This window comes from Urocampus carinirostris, chromosome 7 (assembly GCF_059441175.1).
Source record: "Urocampus carinirostris isolate Australia breed hairy pipefish chromosome 7, RoL_Ucar_1.0, whole genome shotgun sequence".
NCBI lineage: Eukaryota > Metazoa > Chordata > Actinopteri > Syngnathiformes > Syngnathidae > Urocampus > Urocampus carinirostris.
Genome location: NC_142355.1, coordinates 10163901 through 10186858, shown reverse-complemented (window position 1 = coordinate 10186858; position 22958 = coordinate 10163901). Strand labels below are relative to the sequence as shown.

Sequence of the window (22958 nt, the reverse complement as noted above, 5' to 3'; positions counted from 1 at the left end):
AGGGGTCCAATCTGGCCAATGAGAAAAGCTGTTGTCTACTACCATAAACAGTTGTTGCTCCTTTTGTTTGAAAATCAGAAGGTAGATTCAGAACCAGCAGAAGCTCAGAAGGTAGAGCGGTCGTTTTGGGACCAAATAAGTCGAAGGTTCGATTCCCACCTTCTCCGAGTTAAATGTCAAGTCATGTTTATTGGTATACCCCCAATCACAAGAAGTCTCAAAGGCCAGATTACACACTATTGTTACACCATCCCTCGATCTAAAACTTACAAGAGGGCAAGGAAAAACTCAAAACCCCAGAATGAAGAACATAAGTAACCTTGAGAAGGGACCGCACATGAGGTAATCCCCCCTCCAGGATGACCAGGCTGCAATGGATGTTGCAAGGGCATCAACAAACAATACACAGACATCAACATCAAACATAGGATATTCAAAAGCTATAAAATCTAGGTTTATTTTAACCCTAGATTGAAACAGTTTCACTAAAGTTGCAGGTCAAATCTCTGAGTGTAAAACATTCCACAACACCGGGGCCCCGAATGGAGAATACCCTTAAATGCAGATTTCTGCAAGACACTGAACCCCTAATGCCTTCGATATGCAGGTAGTTGCCTTGCATGGCTGACTTTGCTATCGGTGTGTGTGCATGGGTAAAGTGTGAGGTGTATTGTAAAGGGCTAAAAATACAGTCCATTCACAATTTCAAACAACATTCTGTAATTGGATTTTTACTTACATTTAAAAATAGAAAAAAAACAAAACTATAAGTGTTTGTATCTATGCAAATAAAACCTGAAACTTAACTCCAGAAAATAATGATGGTTAATTCTGAAGTCAATTCACGTGTATTTGTATAGCCCTTAATCACCAAAATTCTCAAAGGACTGCACAGACCACCATTACAACATTCTCTGATCCAAAACTTACATAAGGGCAAGGAAAAACTAAACACTCCTCCCAGGATGACCAGTGCAATGCATGTTGCAAGGGCATTAACAAACAATACACAACAACATTAAGTACAAGTAATAACGGAAGTCATGCAAAAAGTCCTGTTGACCGCAACAACAAGCTTCCTGTCCCAAAATCTCAACTGACGCAGCAGGTTCTAGATGATGGCATGCATCAGGTCCTGGTGCCGGTCCAATGGCTCAGAATCCGAAATCATCTTTCTCCCTCGAGGATGAGAAAACAAAAGTATAAGGGTCAAAATTATTCACAAACGTAATGTAACAAATGTAGGTGTGTCTTAAGTCCAGATTTGAAAATTTCCACTGAGTTCGCAGCATTTATCTAGTCAAGTCATGTTTATTTGTATAGCTCTTAATCACAAAGAGTCTCAAAGGGCTGAACAGATCACAGATCATTGCAAATTACAGACTGTTATTACACCATCGCCTGATCTAAAATCTACATGAGGGCAAGGAAAAACTCAAAAACTTCAACATTAGGAAAAAACTAACCTTGAGAAGGGACCGCACATGAGGTAATGCCCAAAAAGAGAATTCCACAGCAGCCTGAATAGAGAATTCTCCTGAACCTGCAGATTTCTTCTTGGCTCTTGGAATCACTAGGAGACCCGCATGTTCCGAGCGGAGGCTCTGAGCAGGCTTGAGTCAGAATAAATGGCATAATAATCCATTTATTGTTTGCTTTCTAGTCGGAGGGACTTGGAGATGAACCGTGGGACTGCACTGAATGCTAAAACCCTAAAGTGAGTCTTAAACCTATTTTGATAAAAAATTTAAGCGTATGATATTCTTCACTTAGTCAATAAATACAGATTTCTTGTTTTCAATTTGGATTTTATTTAACTACATAATTATGCTAAATTAATGTTTTCATAAAAATGTCGACTATAAACGTCTGATTTGTATTAGGTGTCCGGTTATGTTGGTTGTTGGAGACAACGCCCCTGCTGAGGAAGGAGTGGTAAGTACATCCGTGTTTCTTTTTGCACACTACTGTAAGTTCATGACGCTACACATCTGATCCGCCAAAATAGATTTTTGTTGCAGTGCCATTAGCGTGAAATATGTGAATGTTTAAAAAAATGTGTTAAAAGCGTTACTGATTCCGTTACCCGTCAAATTACCGACACCTAAAAGTATTTAGTTACTAATTAATGCATACTCTTGCATAGAAGCAGACCCCCTAAAGCTGCTTTAAAACAGCCACATCATAAAATAAATAATGAAAACACTTATAAGCCAACCTGTGGGATTAATGAACTGTTCATATCTTTTGGCTTGTGCAATCTGTAGAGCTTGCAAACCAGCACTTTGGAACGACACTTCAGATCCATTTTGTCTTTGGGCTTCAAAGCACTTGAATTTCACCTACTCTCCATTTCTAAGTACAGTACAAGGCATTGTGTATTGTAAAAATATAATTTTGCAAAGGAAAAGACACAAATTCTGCACACTTTTGCCTTGAATTATATGCTTATGTTTGCCACGCCCATCCCTTCTACCTGCCTACCATTCGCTACCCATGACACACAACCAATTATGCCAATACCCTAAAGTGTGTATAAACAGACGCCCGATATCAGTATTTTTTTAATAGTCGTACATTTGACTTGCAAGCATATACCGTAGGGAGGATATCTCCATGAGGAGAAATTAAGCATTCTCATACTGAGTGTTTGAGACAGCTCCACCATAATAGCATTTAGTTGTACTTTGTACATAATTAAAAACGTTTTTTTTATTCATGAGGGTTGTATGTGAGATAATGGATGGGAGGAATGTGCGGCAATCAAGGATAAATACATCGAGATCTGCTCTTAATAAGTAGCGGAGTAGCATACCATGTTGTAACAACAGTTGAGTTACAAAATTATATTGGTAACGCATTACAGTACTTGTTAACAAGAAAAGTAAAAAGCTATCCTTTTTCACGTAGTAGTCCCAACAGCAGTGTTCATTTTACCTGTGAAAAGTGATGGGTCCCGGCGACTCGCATGCTCAAAAATCTATGGGTCCCAACAGAGATCTATGGGTCCCCAAAATTTAGTGTTATCGAGGTTGAAATTGTAAATCGTTGACAAATATACAATATAAATCTATATTCATTCAGTTTTAATCATCACAGTTTATTGGTAATACAAATCAGTTATCACTTCAATATTTTTCAGTTCACAACAATATTGTACATTATACAAAATAATATTGCTGAAATAATTATATTAATCTATATTTTCATTCGGTTTTAATCATCACAGTTAATTGGTAATACAAAGCGTTTATCCCTTCAGATTTTTCAGTTCACAATATTATACATTATACATAATAATATTGCTGAAATCTTAATCTATATTTTCATTCAGTTTTAATCATCAGTTGATTGGTAATACAAAGCAGTTATCACTTTTGATTTTTCAGTTCACAATATTGTACATTATACAAAATAATATTGCTGATATATTAGTCTATATATTCATGCAGTTTTAATCATCACAGTTAATTGGTAATACAAAGCAAGTTATCACTTCAGATTTTTCAGTTCATATATTCTTCGTGGTTTGCTGTCCCGCCACAGTTGTAATGCCTTCTTAAGGTCCAATCCATTATCATTCTTCTCATAGCGTAACCAGGAATATAATTTAGTCGATTTTGGCAGAAAAGTCCTTTTCTTGCTAGGAGTATTCTTTTGTTTATTTTCTTTCGTCGAGTCGTTCGCTTCAGCACACGTGTTTTCCTAGTGTCCGCAATCTTACGAAGAATGTCTCCGCCGTTTTTTCGTGCCGGAATTATTGCCGTTGTTATCACTTTCTGCATTATGTTTCGACTTATTACTGACACTGAAGAAATTACCAATTTTTTGTTGATTTTCACCTTAACTCGACGACGAGCACCACAACAATGACGTGATGTCGAAGCAACGAGATCTCGTTTGCCGAGATCGGCGCGCAGACGAAAACTCGAACCGCGAGACGAAAACAACAACAACAATGGCGGATCTGCCTGACAAAAAGTTTGGAGTGCGGTAAATCTTTGTTAAAAAAAAGTAATCGGGTAATAATGACAATTTTGTGTCGAAAAAGTTGCGTCCCGGGGACGCACGTTGATTTGATACTTTGCGTCCCCAGCAAAAATGATGCGTCTAGGACGCAGGGACGCGGGCAAACAAGAACACTGCAACAGTGTTCTCAGCATACATGAATAAGTCACATGATAATACATATCGATTTCACTGGAGCAATGGCTCAGGAAGATTAAACAGCAAGAAGAAGTGAGATATGATGTAAAAATAATCTGATGTAACAGATGGAAGGTCATATCTGCTGATGTGAGCAGTTGAGGCAGGGTTGGCATCGATATTTAGTGCACTCATTTGGAATCAACCAAGTGTGAAAATATAAGGAAAGATTAAAAGCATGTTTTGCTGTCGTCTGTATATGCTTGCATTGGATGGAAACAAAGCAGGATTCAGTTAGTAATCTTTTGGCTTCTGCAAGCAGAACGCAGTGCACATTCGAACGAGGATCTGCGCGTGCGTGTTTTCATTACAGCGGAATGAGTCATCATTGCAGCACACTGCGGTACCTAGGTCAGACAGAGACAGTATTGGGTGCATTACTGAAAAACCAGTAACTATAGAAGCAGTGAACACTTTTCCTATTTCTTGGCTTGAGCTACATCCATTTTGTCCCCTGGCTTCAAACCATGCAGAAGAATTAATGAGTCAGAGGACACTGCAATGCATAATCTGCAAGAATTAAGTAGATAGAATAACGATGCTAAGGTCTCGATTCTTGCTTAATGTATTTTTTACAGGTACTGCGATTCGATATAATTAATGGTTCTTTCCTATCTATCTATCTATCTATCTATCTATCTATCTATCTATCTATCTATCTATCTATCTATCTATCTATCTATCTATCTATCTATCTATCTATCTATCTATCTATCTATCTATCTATCTATCTATCTATCTATCTATCTATCTATCTATCTATCTATCTATCTATCTATCTATCTATCTATCTATCTACCTTGGTCATATCCCTCAAGAGGGGTGACCGACAGCAAGACAAACACATACAATAACAAAGAAAATAAAAGGGAAAAAAATAGCAAAAAAAAACACACACAAACATTTTTTGGACCATGGCCAACACAATTGCCCAAACACCCAAACAAGTTATGTACCTCAGCACCTAAGTTGGTCATGCTTTCGTCCCTCCAGATGAAATGGGACACCAGAAAGCGGCCATGTCACTCGGGTCAGGGTGACACACTCTTTTGTTCAACAGCAAGTCCCGACAGCTTTCACTGGTTTACCCCTTCCGTATCATACGGTTTTACCCTGTGGTGAGGGGTCCTCTCCTTGTGAGAGGTAAGAGAATTCTCCCACCATGGTCCGTTGTGTGTCTCAAGAGGCGACTAAAGTGGAGGGAGCGAGGGGACTGGGTATCCTCTCCTCTCTATCTCTACTCCCTAGGAGACAGCAAGGTTTACCGAAAGGTCTCGCAAACCCTAGTTATAGGGTCACTAAATGTGAGAGGATGTGGAAGTAAAGCGACTGAGTGGAAGAAAGAGGCGATTGGAAGGATGATGACTAAAAGGAAGGTTGATGTGTTAGCTTTGAGTGAAATGGTTCTTTCCTAAAAAATGAAAAACTTAAACCGTACACTTCTGGGACAATAAACAATGAATTATGTACAGACAATGCACATCAGTCTGTGTCAGTCAGTCTGTAAATGTTGCCTGTCCATTTGCCGAAGTCACAAAAATAGATTTTGGGGAAGAATGTCGATTTTAAGAATCTTTAAAGGTAAAATCACCATAGATCGATTTTTTTTGTCCCACTCCTAACGCATACATGAATGCGTTCCTTTGAAACGCGTTATTCCCAACACTGCTCATAGACCATTAGGAAATACCGTAATTTATTTTCATAGTTTCACTGTTAAATCCTAACTGTCAGCCTATTTTGGTTAATGAATTTGCTACCTTTTTTGTCTTCCCTTTAAGGTTGAGTGCAACTCCAAGCTCGATCCCACCAACACCACCTTCCTAAAGGTATGATATTTATAAATGGCATTTGGAAAAATTTTAAAAGAAATATGTAGGAAATATTGGATTATATAAACAGTAGATAGTTTCCAATTAATATAGATATTATACAGTATACATTATATACACAGTATATGCTGCCTTACTTATAAAGCTTACATAAAAATAGCAGCTTCAAACATATGTTATTGTTACATAGATTTTTTTGGTCCAATATGGCTCTTTAATCATTTTGGATTGCCCGCCCCTGCACTACACCATACAGCAACATTTAGTGGTCAAATGATACACACCGTCCCTTTAAACACTGCCGAAATAGTATGACGGTTGAGTTTTTAGGTACAAATAACATGATTTTCCTTTGCACAACACCATAAAGTGACATTTAGTTGTCAAATAATACACACTGTCTCTTTAAAGACCAAAATAGTATCATGGTACAGTTTTCAGGTACAAATAACGGGATTTTTCAGTTTCACTACACCATACAGTGACATTGAAAGTGGGGTGTGTCATTTGAGGTGTTCATAAAAAGTTGAAGTAGGCTATGCTCAACTGAGTTCAAAGAGCCCTTATGCTTCATTTTCCATTGTGCCTATCAGCTTTTATTATACTCTTATCAGACCTGTTTGAGGCGGAACACATAAGATTTGAGGAAAGGGGGCTGTGCCGAGAGAGGTGAAGAGAGAACTTATGCTCGTCCCTGCAGTTTTTTCTTAAATTATATTTGTCAGTGGAGCATAAAAATAGTAAAAGTAAAAAAAAAAAGCCTGCTTCTAATAAGGTCCAAACGCCAACCCAACCCCCCCAAAAAGATGATAAAAGAAGGGGTTTAGTCACTAAACTCAATCAGAAAAAAAATATTAAAACCGTTTAATTTTTATGTACAAGTCTACCATAATCTTCAAATTCCGATTTATATTTTAAAATGAACAAACTAAAACAAATATTATTTTTTTATGAAATACTCATTATTTTCCAAAGTCGCAGGGAGCCACAACAGAAGGATGATAGAGCCACATGTGGCTCCGGAGCCATGGGTTGCCGACCTATGATTTAGTCAAATATGTCTAAGAAATTGCATCATGAACAGGTCGCCTAAGGCTGCAATCATGACTTAATAATAATAATAATAATAATAATAATTTCCTTTGTATTGTCATTCTTTGTAACAATGTACACAGAACGAAATGTCGATACACCTGACCCGTTGTAGCGAGTCGATGCAGCCGCAGCCAGAGGGCGCCGCCATTATACCAATTAGGTATGTCTCGGTCGAGGCGCGAACCAGCGACCTCCCAGTCTCAAAGCGGGCACACCACCATCTAGGCTACTGAAAAGCCAGGAGATGGCGGCAAAGAGTAACACACTCCCAAAATCCTGCACCCCAAATAATAGACACTGTCCCTTTAAAGACTTCAGAAAAAGCATTATGGTTGAGTTTTAAGGTACAAATAACATGATTACTTTTTATAACTTCTACCTGATGATTTACTTCTATTGTGGCAGATGGCAGACTCTGGTGGACTTCCTCAGCTCACACAGGTAACATTCTTCTCAAAGTTCACCTGAAAAATACTTGATATTTATTTGACTATCCTGCTTTCACAGCCCGGGAAGCTTACCGAAGCATTCAAGTATTTCCTTCAAGGAATGGGCTACAGTACGTATCCACTAGTCATTTATTTCTTGACACTGTATTTTTTGGTCACAGTATAACGGTATGTTTATAAAAGTAACGGCAGCATTATTGAGTATTTGAGGCCAAGTTTTGCTCAGAAAGACATAGTTGTATTAACATTGGCCTCTGTCTTCCTTGCCCTGTTCTCTCAGTCGCTTATGTGAAGGATCGGAGGTTGAGTGGAGGGCCAGGTACTTCCTCCTCCACATTTACCTCAGACCTATTATTGTTGACTTGTATTAAGCTTTTTTTTCCAAACCTTTGTTCAATTTTATTTTAAAAACAGCATTTTGGGATGTTCTGAACATTTTTTTTTCAAATTCATTTCCGACATTTGCAACCCTGAAAGGCCCTTCATCTTTGAATATTTTTTCCTTCCCGGAAAAATATACTGCCATTTTGTTTTCTCTCTGCATCATGCCATTTTCAAAACTGCTCTTTGCATGGCCTTTGAATAACTTTGGCAGGGACTTACCGACTGCATTCATGCAAAAATAAGTACTATAGCTAAAAGGAAAACTGCAATTACAAAAATATTTTTCGGTTAAACTATGTCTACGCACAGTTGTCAAAATCGAGGCCCAGAGGGCAAGTTGGGTCCGTCCCGCTGTTTCCTTGTGGTTCCCCTATTAATGAATTGAATCCAACACACTAATTATTACAGATGTTTGATATTACATTTTCTTTCGGACTGACACAATACCCAAATCTCAAGAAGTCATTGATACCGCTGATCCAAACCAATATTGGTGCTTACGTTTGTTTCCATTTGCTCTGAAAAAATAACTGATATTTTTAAATAAATATCTTTGGTCCCAAATTATTATTTTTCTTTAATATTGAAAATATTTGATGTCAATACTGTTTTGTTTTTAAGTTCTTGATTGTTTAATAGCCACTAGAGGGCAGGTGTTACTGATACCTGCTACCATTTCAAGTACAAATACCATTAAAAATTCCTGCAGCAGCACAGATAACGATACCTTTCAGTACTCGCCTATTCCTGCCGATAATTAGGTTTTCCTACTATTTTGGTTACACACAATTTCGTGCAACTATGTATGATAAAACTCAGTTCCTTTAAACAAATTACTGCACAAAATAAATAAATGCATGAATGGGATTGCAAACATGTTTGAATACTGATAAGTTAATAGTTCAGTAGGCACTCAAAATAGGAAGAGAAGACATCAATGGATTATGAACATGCAACGTTCGGATAAGAAATCCCAACCTGTTCTAAAAGCTTTTTAGTGAACCCTCTATTTTTAAAGTAGAGTGTGTTGATGGTGTGGGTATCAAAAAACTGCAAAAGCGCATGATAGTCAAAATAATGAGCAACTGTGCGGAATAGTAGTCAAAATAACGAATTATCACAATATGTCTTGTCTTTTGCAGGTGTCCGATATTTAAAATACAATAAATTCATCAAATATCAACTTATTTTCCATTCAGATAACATTAACAATATTTTACATGCTAAAATTTTAACTCTGAGTTAAAGTAACTTTAACTCTAAGGTTAATCCCAACTTGATATTGCACATTATGCATTTGTGAGTAGACCGGCAACACGAGCAGCTATATTCACCAATCCGAGCTTTTGTTTTTTTCCCATTTGCAGCACAAAGGGGGAATTTAAATCACCCGAAGAGCATGATCTACCTTCATATTAGTAATGTGAATCCACTGAGCTCAAATCCTTACGATCTTATCCATGTGTGCTTCTCTCCCTAGTGCCTTCTGCCAGTATGACTCGCCTAGCTCGATCCAGAACCGCTTCTCTGACCAGCGCCAGTTCCATGGAGGGGTCACGTTCACGTGCCTGCACTAATTCCGACAGCACAGAGCCAGTTGGCGCAGTCACCCAAACTATGGAGGTTTCTTGCTGAGGGGTTCAAGAAAAGAGTGTAAAAATTGAGAGGGAAGCCATAGAGTGTAACCGAAAAGGAGACCGTGTGGATAATTGACGGGAAACTGACGGGAACAAGTAAATAGCCATGTTCACTTTTTGTCTGTCCTCGAGGTCCCGTGTCTGCTTTTATCCTTTTATATTGTGACACAACAGTTACTCTGCAGTTGCGATCAGAAGTATTAATCCGTTTATCGTGGGCACGAATGGTTGTATTGCCAAATCATCAGTAAATACAGTAATCCCTTGCTTAATGGCGGTTTACTTAATACTTTGGATATTTTCATTGTGCAATGTGTTCGGCATTCTCATTGGCTTAACAGTGCCGTGCCCCTTTACTGTTTGTGTCTGCCTGTGCGTCAATGACGTTGTTGTCTGAGTTGTACGCATACGTAAAACAGCTTGAACCTACATTATGTGTGCGCAAAACTTTTTCAACTTCAAGTCTCTCTAAAAGCCATTATGTTAACAAAACGCTCCAGCACCCGGGGCAAAAATGCAAAGGGAGACGCTTTCTATCGCATACAAAGTTGGACTTCTCGAACCGCTGAACTTGCTATGGAGCCACATGCCGCTCTTTGGCGCTCCCTAGTGGCTCTCTGGGGCTTTTTTAAAAATGTTTGATAATGGAAAATATATGGTTTCTGTCAAAAGGCAAATGTGACAAATTCTTAATGTTTTCCAATGAATATAGATGGATACAGTATGTGTTTTCTTCCTTAAAAGACTGATATAAGGTTTTTGAGTTCTTGCGACTCCGGATTTATTTATTTCTTATTGGTCCAATACGACATTTTTGGTTGCAGACCAGACAGTAAATGAAGTAAATTGACAAGATTTTTTAAACTTACAATTTGACAGTACAGAAGTTATTTGTAATAAATAAATACGTTTTTACTTTGCGGGTTTTGACTATCACGGGACATTTTTGGAGCACAGCCCCCACAAAAAAATGAGGGACTACTATAATGAAATGTTAAGGGCTTTGAGCGACTTGTAACGTAAAAATGGTCACAAGATCATTTAAATAACATGGAGGTCAAACACGCAAAAGGGCCAATGTTGTGCAGCACTTGTACCTTTTTAAGACATAGCTTTGACCTGCGTGAATCCGACAAATGAATACGACCGTTACGAATCACAGATTAAACCCCAAAATGAAGAACACTAAACTCAGTTTGTCTCATGATGAGTAGTTTAAGACTTCTCAACGCAACCACAATGTATTGGTATTGTGGACCTCACCATCGTAATACATGTTGGTGCCTGGCACTTATATTTGTTATCCTAACGATCTTATAGCCGTCTGCGAAGTATCTCCTCATTGGTTAAAGCCCCTTTCACCCTCCTCCCCTAGCACATATATACACACTGAAACACATTGAACACTTCTGTCACAATACTCAATAAAGAGTAGGTTGAATCATTATTTGAAAACGAGAATGTGATAAAGTCTAGGAATTGTCAGAGGTGATTCAATGTGTTTCGCATCAGCACTTTATATGTTGGTTGCTGGATAGCCAAAATTTGACAGACAGCGGTACACAGCCAACTGCATAGTCCATGTAGTTCATGGTCTGTATATAAGTGTTAGCTTTTTAGCACGATAGCTTCACCGTCCATGCGTGACACTGCTTTGATGGTATATTTGTGCTGTGTGTGTTAGGGCTTGCATTGATTAGGTGACTTGCCGATTTTGTTCTATCATTACTGTGATGTGGACTACTTGCTGAACAAACTAAAATTGTTGCCCATAGAAAAACTCAAAAGCAGAAGAAAGAATTGTAACCCAACCAAACCTGCTTGAAATGTCTTTGTGTTACCGCAGGCTTGTCTTTCCCCAGTCCAACCCTAGTGAGCTTGTATTATAATAGTCATGTTTTTGTGTAAATCTGGTGTAAAAGCTGTACATTGTGGGTGAATGTAGATTAGTGTAAATCATTCCGACCTACTGTGACTTTTTTTGTTAAAATTGTAAAATTTTGATTTTAAAGACATCAAATTGCTAATCATGCAAACCTTGGCTTGGAATACATACCCTACAGATTTCTTGAGTAAAATGGCATTGTATGATTTGTGGCCTACATAAGTTATTTAAATGAACAAAATATGGACTTTAAATGTGTTCATTTTACTGCGTTCCAGCAAAGGGCTGGTCACCGTTAGGTTCAAGACAATCCACTACATTAATATAATGCATAATTGAGTTCAATGATATCTATTTGCATGTTATTTGTTATCTTAGGGTATTTTAATTGTATTGGTAGTTCAATGTTAGGCTGTTAGAACTTAGAAACATCACCCGTGGTTACGTCAATAGAGCTGTGGTCGTAACTACTATTGTCAGTCTGCAACTTCACTGCATGGATGTGGTATCGGTAAAAGTCGTCATTTTACAGTCTACACTGACAATCACCGATCGCGTATATATACCATAGAGGCGAGTTTTTGTACCTACTACTTTAGTCACCGCCAATGTCCATAACACTACAAAAAAATGACAAAACAAAAATAACTTTAGAAGAACACATTTATCTATCACCTTTTCCCTGAATTTTCTTTAAAATTGTAATGTACATTTTTGTATTGTCATTTCTTCTAGTTACTGATAAAACAGCACAAGAGGGTACTAGTATCTTACACTATCCCTAGTAATACTGTAACGGATTTAGTAAGGTTTGCGGGATTGGGCTGATACTGGTATTAATATCTGTACAATACCTTTAGGAATATATACTGTCTCATTTAATAGTTTAGTACTACGGGGTCTATTTCACAAATGATGTTTTAAAAACCTTGAGTGCTTTAACCCTAAAATTGGGGTTGTTTGGCGAGATTTGTCCTGCGCACAAAGCAATTTTTCTTTCCATTTATCTTTCTTTCTTTCTTTCTTTCTTTCTTTCTTTCTTTCTTTCTTTCTTTCTTTCTTTCTTTCTTTCTTTTGCTCTCACTGTGCTGGGTGTAGTCTTTTTTAAAGAGCTGGTGAGCCAAGCAATAGTACTTTATTTAATTGACTCAAATCTGCGCATCTGGAACCAAAAACTCATTGTTTTCTATATCAGATTGACGCGATTCACCAAGTCAGAGTAAGATTCAGTGTCTTTTGAACCTCCTCATTGAAATAGGCCCCAGTTGATGGTCAGTATTTATTTTGTAGTATTAAATAACCAATTTCTTTATAGAGTGTATCCATTTAGAGCTTCACAGTATAGAAGTTGTCTGCTGTTGCCTGCTGTTATTCTGGGCCACAATGGGTCCCCCTGTTATTGGATAATTCATGTCGACATGGACGAACTATAAGCACCAAAGCCCCCTGTCACAAAGATATTTTGGTCAGGTCAGGCATTCAATTACTGAAGTGTGGAGATCCCTGGGATGTCCTCTGAGAAACGGGGCTGTTTTGGAGCCATTTGGGCTCCAAGCTCAGAATGTCGGGAAACCCCCAACCACATATATGTTAAAGAAATACTCCCACTCCCTAAAAAAGGTGCCCCGATTCTCAAAGGTGAACCCGGTTTCACACTTAAAAGGGCTATCAGCTGAAGTCACTTTTATAAAAACGTCTGCCGTTTTTATTTTATCTTTATTCTATTTCTTCTTCCCCTTGGAGCACCAAGGGACTGTCACGGAGAGGAATTACTATCTGATTTTGTTGAAACCTTGTGAGTGGATTGTCGTGTAAAGTAACGTTCCTCATTTGTGTTATCGACAAATTAAGACATTGCATGGGGGGAAGTAAAGCATCACATTCATTTGCATGCAGAAAATACTTTGTACAAAATTGACTTTTGACACAAGCTAGGGGTGGGGGGTTGTATTGGGTATGATGTTCCTCTGAATGTATTGTGTCCCTTTTAAAAGTGCTGTACAGTATTGTCACCCTAAACCTTATTCTCCTATAATTTTTGCACTGTGCTTTGTACCTCCACTTGAGCCAACATTAATGATGTTACAATTAACTTCTAGAAAAGCAGTGTTGGTGACTTTTGCTTTGGCACGAATGAGTTTAAAACATGTCCCTCCATGCCCTGGAAGATATATTGTTTATACTTAAAACCTATTCCTAACACCAAACAATGATGTTACCTTTTAGTAATTGTCTTTCTTGCTTGTATGTTATTAAATGCCATCAACAAGGTAAAACCTTTTTTTAGTTAAGTCATTTGTTCATATACATTAATATTTGAGGTTATTATTTTTAATGTTGTCAGGATTCATTTCAATTGAGCAATAACAATGTTTCTTTCTTGTTTGTATTGCTTCATTATGTCTTCCCAATGAGCAGTCAAAACAGTAGATGGATTCCTACCTGCTTGGCTGTCATGTGTGATGTAAAGTTTAAATATGTTATCCATACAAATATATACACAGATAACATACTGTAAGCTGTCAATGTCCTATGTACTTAAGTAACCTATTATAAATAAAGACTTAATGTCAACATTTCAAGTATAATATAATTCATTTAAATTTGTTTTTGGTTGATTTTAGTAACACAGTATACAGAATATCATAGCACAATGCTCCCCTAGCAAGTTGGCATTAATTACAGGAATTTGTGTGCCTGGGAAACTTAAGCAAATAAATAAAGGAAATACTATTCATTCATTTATTCATTATCTGCACGGTTTATCCTCAGTGGGGTCGCGGGGTGATGGAGCCCATCCCAGCTGTCTTTGGGCAGTGGGCAGGGGACACCCTGAACTGGTTGCCAGCCAGTCGCAGGACACACGGGGACAGACACCCATTCACATACTCATTCACACCTCGGGACAATTTGGACCGGCCAATTAACCTGACATGCATGTTTTTGGAATGTGGGAGTAAATCCGAGAGCATGGAGGGAACCCACGCAAGCACGGAGAGAACATGCAAACTCCGCACAGGAAGGCTGGCAGCAGGATTTGATCCCATGACCTCAGATCTATAAATATAGACATTTTACTTGCGTCCATGTATACATACATCCAGTTTGCACAGATGTAAAGGTTGGCCAGACATTAGATATTCGATATTGATGTTGCTTCAACTACAAAAATGCTACACGGAAAGAGAAAATATCTATTTATTTTTACCGAATATTTTTGTCAGTTTAGGTCAGGGGTGTCAGACTCATTTCATCTCAGCCACCGCAGGGTAGAAAAACACTTTCACCGGACTAAAGAACAGTAGCATAAAAAATGTGCCTTAGCTTCAGATCTCTTGGAGGCTTCAAATTGAATTACAATTATGATTCTGGGTGTAAGATTCAATTGTAAAACGATAATTGGGGGTTTTATTAAATCTATTTTTCTTTCACTAAGATTTAACATGTAGTTTTTATCAACTGTGAATTTGTAAAACAAAACAAAAAAAACAACATATTGAATTCCTTTTCACTACAGCTTGTTTAACTCAGGGAAACTCAATCAGTCGCAGAGTGAGTAGTGGTCAGGCTTTTCACCTTTTTTGCCAGCCTCTTGGGTCATTGGCTGGGCAACCCCTCAATGTCCTTTGTTTCAAAGACAGATTAGATCTGAACAGGAGTAGTTCATGTCTGTGTGCCTTTACCCCTCAGCAAAATGGAACGCTGTCCAAAGTTGATGTAGTCTAAAATACTGAGTTTTCTCAAGGTTTAATGGCAGGGTTGGGTCGGGTTACTTTAACTTGATTACTTCCAATTACTTTTGGATTACTCCAATGCCAAATATGCTAATAAAAGAGAAAAGAAACTAAATATGAATAAAATTATGACTCACAACACGTGGTAAGCTCTCTCTCCTGGCTTCGATCTCTTTGATCTCCGGCAAAACTAACATAAAATACGACAGAAACAAAATGAAAATAAATCCAAACAGCTTGCCAACATCATTTTTGCCGTTCCATGTATTCCGTTCTCCCCAAGCCTGCACAAAATTTAGTCATTTTATTCACATTCAGTTTCTTTTGTCTTTTATTAGCATATTTGGTATTGGAGTAATCCAACAGTAATTGAAAGTAATCAAGTTAAAGTAACCCTACCCAACCCTGTTAATGGTCATTCCATTCATTCTTCAATCATACAGATGGAAATAAGTTGAAGTTCAGCAGCCAGTTACTAAATTATGCTGATGGATGATGGGCATGTGGCATCTCAGCGTACAGTATTGGCACCCAATGTTCTGATTACACACCAATGTTTATTGTTACTCTTCCACTTTTCTTTGTGGCTCAATTATGATATTGCTCAGCGGAAATCATTTCACAATATTTGCCTAAAACAGATGTTTTATGATTAAGGCAACTTGTACTTTGACAATTAAAGATTGATCTTTTTTTTGTGAAATGCAATTTGTAAAACAAAGACTGATATTGAGCAGTTTCATTGAAGTTTTTATTACAATTAAACAATTAACAAAAAAAATGTCTTCCAGGAGGTTGGGTACAGAACAAGACTGTATGGTTTTACAAAATATGCAATCAAAACGGCTGCCAATCACTTAATCACCTATAAACCAAAGGAGCGGGCTGTGACAATAACAAAACTCTAGTGGTTCAGTGGAAAAATCCCTGCTTCACACCGGCCCTTTGTCCATACTGGGCCTGGCAAGCGCTGATAAAACTGAGGGACTCAAACTAGAAACACCATATAAAACACTGCAGAGACTGAAGAGCAACTGAGTACCGTATTTTCCGCACTATAAGGCGCACCGTGTTATAAGGCGCACCTTCAATGAATGATATATTTTTAAACTTTTTCCATACATAAGGCACACCCCATTATAAGGCGCTATAAGTGCATGCTGGTTTAAGATCAGGTAATAGTGCAATTTTGTAATTGTAATCCTGTGCAGTCCTTCGAGACATTTTTGTGATTAAGGCCGTCATAAATAAATGTGACTTAACTTGACTTGGCTACAGTAGAGGATGTAGTTACGTTATGCAACCGTTAGATGGTGCCGCGCTAAAGGGAATGTCAACAAAACAGTCAGGTCAGTCAAACTTTATTAATAGATAACAAACAAGCTTTCCACAACTCCATTCACTCCCAAAATGAATAAACAGCCGTTTTATTATTTTCTCTGAAGTAAAGCATTTTCGTGACACATCTTTAACATCTTTGAACAACAGCAAGGCATAACATTTCACTTTTCCTCCATTTAGTCAACACCCCAAAAAACGTCTGATACTGTTATGGTAAATTAAACGTTAGTGCAATCGCAATATAGTGACACTCGTAATGTGCAAAAACAACAAGTGCAAAACAATAACAGTAAAGAAATAACATAATAACTGTAAAATGTAAAACGTTGTAGTGGGTTTTACATAATTCACCAATGGAACCATTGTTCAGTTAGCGAGTTCCCAGGGGGACTCTTAATTCTGCCGGCTCGAGCCACTCTCGTGTTTGATTCATTAATGTTGAACTCTCTCGGTGCTGCTCTATTCCCGTGTTCTACTGCGTGACTGATCGCCTTGAGTTTAAACTCTGCATTGTAAGCGTGTCTCTTAATAGGAGCCATTTCAGGGTCTTTATACAAACACACAAATAAAAGAGAATCGTTGTTTAATATTTCCCAGTATGCGCAGCGCACTTCTTCTTCTACGCGAAAAATGGAGTCGGTGGCTGCTTACCGTAAATTGCGAGACCTTGTAATTCAATATTGATCCATATATAAGGTGCACCGGATTATAAGGCGCATATTCAGCTTTTTTTTTTTTTAAATCAGATTTTATGTGCGCCTTATAGTGCGGAAAATACGGTAAATGAATTTATGAAGAGGTTATGTGATCATATCAAGAAGTAAATGATTACACTTGAATACATAGATCAATTATGACTAAATAAGTGAAGGAGAAATAATTGACTGAAATGAAAAAAAAAGGTTTTACCGAAAAATCATACACTCATAAATATGTATGCAGCGACACATTACACAACCTGAAGCCATAACAAAAATATTGTTTGTGTTATTTGTGTCAAGCTTATATTGAGATCGTTTCATCAAATAAAAGCTTATAGGATACCATGTAGGCGTCACAGTAGGCATGTAACATTCTGTCTACTGGGCTGTAATTTAGGAAGTAAATGTTAGGACACATTTTCTTTATTAAAATACCAAGGTTGAACTTCTCTTCTCCCGTGGAGGTGTCAAATGAGTAGAAGATCTCTTCTATTTCCTTGCTTACATAGCGCGTAGCGTATAGAACACCACAGGCCATAAAAGTATTGGTGACTGCTTGCTTATAGACATGAGTGTGCCAAGTTTGCTTCAGCATAGGTGGGTCACTTTCTTCCACTTTGGACAACAACAGGTTCCCAAAATGCTGTACTGTGCTGTAAATGATCCACACACCTGACTCATCTGTCGCAAGGTCCATGTCGGTGTACAAATAGCATTCACTTAGATGGCAAAAATTCCCCTTAGAGTTGTACCTGTAGAAAATGAATTTTATGTTTTTTTACTAAGGTAAACGATTACAGGTTAGTTATCCCAAACTTATTATGAATAATATCATGTAAATCAGAGGTGTCATACTTATAACTCGCGATTTATTCCAATACGCGAGACAATGCTGAGAGAAGCACAAGAGAACACATTTTTTTTTAAAAAGCCGCAGTTTTAAATACGTCCTCTGGGTGTCGCCAAAGCCTGGGGGCCACACCCAAAGCAACTTAGCTGCTTTAACTGTATTTGCTGACTACCATTTATCGAACAGAGAACATTGAGGAAACGCTCATCCTAATCACTTAAGTTTTAAGTCACAGATGCCCTGTATAATGCAAAACAATTGCCCTCGCGTGGTGCCTGGATGTCTTTTAACCGGGGCAGCACGGCGGCATGAGATCGAATCTTCCTGTGCATAGTTTGCATGTTCTCTCCGAGGCTTGACTGGGTTTCCTCCATGCTATCGGGTTCCTTCCCACATTCCAAAAACATGCATGTCAGGTTAATTGGCTGGTCCGAATTGTCCCTACGTGCGGATGAGCGAGTGAGTTGTCCGTCTCTGTGTGCCCTGCGACTGGCTTGCAACGAGTTCAGGGTGTCCCCTGCCCACTGCCCAAAGATATCTGGAGAATGGCTCCAGCACCCCCGCGACCCTACTGAGGATAAGCGGTGCAGATAATGGATGGATGGATGGATGCTAACACCTGGATTAAGAGATTCAAATTTAGTTGCATCTGAGTGTCTTTGCTTTAGTTTAAAGAAGAATTAGCTCATTTATATAATAGATAAACAAATCTAACTGTGAAGTTTCCAAATTTAGGTAACATGTTTAATTAAAAAATAATAATAAAAAGCAGGCATTAAATCATTTGCATTTAATTAGTGTTTATGTACTATTTTTGTTGCCCTTCAGTTTCGATTTGGGTTGTATTTTTGTTACTTTCATGTTTCCTTTAGTCAAATAAACTGTAGTGGAAATCCAAGAAAATGTTATTTTGCTTTTTTTCCAAAATCAAAGTTGATAAACACTAAACGAGATTCAATCATAGAAAAGGGGAAAAAATGAGGGGAAAAAATAATAATCATTGTTCTTTAATGGAATTTTACACCCCTGAATCAAAATCACAATTTAAATATGAGCCTCCAAAAGATACCCAGGCCTAGCACACTTTATATCCCATTAATCAACCAGTCTGGCACCCGTGTTTGCGTTTAGTCTACCATGTGGCCCCTGAGCTATGGGATTGACACTCCTGATGTGCATGATAAAAAAATACATTAGGGAGAATATGAACCTGGTTCCTTGAGGTAAATCTTGAGAAGAAATGGATTTGGTTGTAATATTAAACCGGCAAAGTCGATAACTGTTGTAGCAATTGTAGTACAAGGCCCCTCCATATAGAACAACATTAGGACCCTGAATGGTGTTAGTGGTTGGATTGGAAGGATGGATGATGAAATTATCTGAAACAAGAAAACAATGACTTCATTTTGTATACTTCACCCTAATAAACAACAACTTTCACAATCCTAGCTATTCTCTGAATAACTATATAGCGCCAGCACCTCAAGTTTGTGATGGAACCCACTCCACTTCTTCACAAGGATGCGTAGTACAGCCACACAAAGGATCACAGGACCATATATACGTGAGTAAGTCATTCAGTTTGTGGCTGAACATTTGCCACTATCCACAGAGACTCATCTTTCAAAGCATTCCCATGTCTTATAAAACGTTTCTTCAGTTTCCTGATATTTTTTTGTGGATATGGTCTTCTAAACAAACCCAGAAAATATTCTGTCTTTTTTGTTTTATTTGATTATTGTTTTTTTTGGTAGTTTTTTATAATAAAAAAACTCAACAGAACTACTCTGCTCTAGTGTTTTTACAAAAACAGGGGTAGGAAAGAATGCGCGGAGGACACGGACAAATCGAACACGCACTGTCCTTTCTTTCTGATGTTGCTGTCACTGGGGATTGCGAGCTCCACAACCTCTACAGGTATATACGATTTGTGGAACACCACCATCTTGTCAATTTGGATCCGGAAGCCCCTTAGGATCTTAGCCTGTCAGGGGCTTTCTCCCATTTGGACCCTGGTATTACCAGTCCGTACTCACTACACATGCGCCTGTACATTATGCCTGGTACCTTATTATGCCGTTTGTTGTACTCCTTGCCTGCCATTGATGTTGTTGGTGATCCACTTATTCAAGTTTACATTAGGTTTTTAAATATTGGTCTACCTTTTTTACATTCTAACATAGCTTGTAGACAATGAAAAGTGATGGAGGAATTGTGCTATAATCAGCAGCTGTGTACCTGGTGTCTTTATTCCAACAGTAAGAGCGCTCAGAGTAGAGTAGAAAGTTATATGGTTGGCATATATGTTGTTGACGTTGAGAATGACCCGCCAATACCAGTTCTCTTTTCCCGGCTGTGGTTTTGGGTCTCTGCCCCAGCCTCCATACTTGTGATTTATGGTTGATTCTCCAGAAGAATAGAATCTTGGACCCGTAATGTTCATGAATCTTCCATGCGGACAGACATCTAGAGAAAAAGGGTGAGTTCCAGATGCACTGCTTGATTCTTTTTATGATAATTAATGAAAGGGTATATCTGCATTAATTCCAATAACTTAATACTAATAATGATGAATCAAGTGTTCATGCTCTCTCAAGACAGTTGAAAATGTATCTTGCCTGCAGTCTGCCACCTGTCTGGACGATATGTGGGCTGTGGGTTAGGTTCATGACCATTCTTGCATTCATCTAGGGCTCTTTTCAGGCGCTTGTTGTCTTTACGTCGCTTTTCAACCTGTAAGGTATCATATTGCTCCAACTCCTGGAGCCTTGTTTTTAGAAGGTTTACCTGAGACAATTGGAAAAAGGCAACAAAAACAGGATTATTGGAACAGAGAAATCAGGATCATGAAACGTTCAATATAGATTAAAAAAATTACCGACTTTAAAATGCTGTTTATGAAAACTAATGCGTGTCAAGGTTCATAGTATTAACAATAATTGTGTTTAACTTTGATATGTCACAGGCAACGGTTGATTGTCTTCTATGTCGTTTTTTCTCAAGCTTTTTTTGAGAAATGGCATACACTCTTCATTAAAAATATATATACACACAATGTTCAATTTGTTGACATCTTTAGATGGATATAGGAAGACCTTCTGCAGCACACTAGACAAGGTATTTTGGCACAAAAGTTAAGGAACATTGTTCTATCTTTCTTCAAATAAGCTAAAATGTGTACGGTCATCACAATAAAATTAACATGTTTTCAAGTGATTGTACCAAAAATGTGCATACATATCAACTTACCTGTTGCCCAGAGTCAGTAGTTAACTGCTGATGTCTATTTGTGGTTGTGTTGAGCTTGTCCAGCATATTTTGGATCTCAATAAGTTCATTCTCTATGACTTGGAGGCTGACAACTCCATAGAGATCACCATCATCTTCCTTCTCTAGTATTGAAACATCGTTTAACAATTGGGGCAGACGCTGCTTCAAACCAAGCAGAAGAATTTCAAGTTCCAGAGCCTGTAAGACCCAATGCAATCAATGATAGCCCAGTTCAATCTTCTCATACTGTGAAGAGTTACCTTCTGCGTTGTGTCAGCGTCAGAGCATTTAGAAGCATCTTTATTGACTGAGTTAAGAGTATCATGAGGAAATATTTTCTCTTTGTTACTCAGTTCGCATACACAACCATCAGTTGGATTCAGCTGGCGAGGAATCTTTGAAAAGATGATTCAAAATTGCTAGTAAGGATTTTTTTTAAATTAAACAACGCATTATAATCTTATTAAGCATATCTCACCTGTTGCGTGAAGTTGAAGAGAGACCACAAGAGAAAGACTGTGTAAAGCTTCATGGTGGCTAACAGAATAGGATGGAAATCTGAACTGACTTGTCACCATTGCCTGTGAATTCTGCATGTGTGCATCATTGAATATTCCGTAAGTGATTACTTCTTCTTTTTGGTTTCAATTCACTTGGGGTTTTTTTGGGTGTGGGAAAGAACCACTTTGGAAAATTTGTTTTTTTTACCATGAAGGTCATCCAATATAATCGTTTACTTGGAGAGTGCAGATAAATATTGATGCAAACCTTTCTACTTTAGAAAACAAGCATCCAAACCAAAAGACAACATTCTGCTTTTTCTCCGCCATCGCAGTCCCAAGCCCACGTTTGACAAAGCCAAACGCTCCTTTGGTTCACCAACCTCGGCTAACGATGCCAGCTACATAGTACTCATCCATCCATTATCTGCACCACTTATCCTCAGTAGGGTCACGGGAGTGCTGGAGCTCCAGATATCTTCGGGAAGTGGGCAGGGGACACCCTGAACTTGTTGCAAGCCAGTCGCAGAGCACACAGGGACAGACAACTCGCTCGCTCATTCACACCTAGGGACAATTTAGACCAGACAATTCACCTGAAATGCATGTTTTTTGGAATGTGGGGAGTGCCCGGAGGAAACCCACGCAAGCATGGGGAGAACATGCAAACTCCACACAGGAGATTTGGATCTCATGACCTCAGAACTGTACCACTCAGCCGCCGTGCTGTCCAGCTACATAGTAATTCTGGATTACTCACAATGTGTGAACCACTAGCGCACCGAAGACAAAACCAGATTGTATTCAGGAGAAATTTTGGACTGATGTAATTCATGGACTGAATGTGTGCATTCCAAGCATTACATTATGTCAAAAGACTGCTTTATCTGCAATAATAACCTGATTTTTTCTCATTTTTATGTTAAAAACTCACTTTGAATGAATTGTTTTCAACACCACGACATTTAAAAGCGAACTGACTCTCAATTTGAGAAACTTCATTATTCCCAAAGTTAATAAATCAAGAAAAACATTGTTGCGCATACTAGTTGAGAAATAGGGTACTTTTCCTTT

General features: G+C 38.2%; 2 protein-coding genes across 4 annotated transcripts in view; one reads left to right on the top strand and one right to left on the bottom strand.

The window, feature by feature from the left end:
* The window catches only part of ndrg4 (NDRG family member 4), a 65912-nt gene extending 51848 nt beyond the window's left edge, over window positions 1-14064 (top strand). For 2 of the 3 annotated variants that reach the window (XM_088339700.1, XM_088339702.1), the window contains 7 exons: window positions 1664-1717; window positions 1884-1935; window positions 5988-6035; window positions 7539-7574; window positions 7641-7692; window positions 7863-7901; window positions 9447-14064. In XM_088339700.1, coding sequence (XP_088195826.1) covers window positions 1664-1717; window positions 1884-1935; window positions 5988-6035; window positions 7539-7574; window positions 7641-7692; window positions 7863-7901; window positions 9447-9601 — 436 coding nt within the window. In that variant the 3' untranslated portion in view covers window positions 9602-14064. The remainder of the gene's footprint in view (window positions 1-1663; window positions 1718-1883; window positions 1936-5987; window positions 6036-7538; window positions 7575-7640; window positions 7693-7862; window positions 7902-9446) is intronic. The other variant, XM_088339701.1, reaches the window with a different exon arrangement.
* Window positions 14065-15951: 1887 nt separating this feature from the next.
* Window positions 15952-21972, bottom strand: LOC148362293 (olfactomedin-4). Its single transcript, XM_088339698.1, has 7 exons — window positions 21863-21972; window positions 21645-21779; window positions 21364-21582; window positions 20733-20901; window positions 20353-20580; window positions 19325-19493; window positions 15952-18016 (listed from the first exon to the last, which is right to left on the bottom strand). Exons 1-7 carry the CDS (start codon window positions 21914-21916, stop codon window positions 17566-17568), a joined length of 1425 nt encoding a protein of 474 aa, XP_088195824.1. The 5' UTR covers window positions 21917-21972; the 3' UTR covers window positions 15952-17565.
* Window positions 21973-22958: the final 986 nt, after the last annotated feature.

Coding starts and splice junctions, on each gene's coding strand:
- LOC148362293 (XM_088339698.1), bottom strand. CDS start 21,916: ATGAAGCTTTACACAGTCTTTCTCTTGTGGTCTCTCTTCAACTTCACG. Junction 20,902..21,363: donor CTACTGACTCTGGGCAACAG/GTAAGTTGATAT, acceptor CAATTGTCTCAG/GTAAACCTTCTAAAAACAAG. Junction 19,494..20,352: donor TGTTGGAATAAAGACACCAG/GTACACAGCTGC, acceptor TTCTTGTTTCAG/ATAATTTCATCATCCATCCT.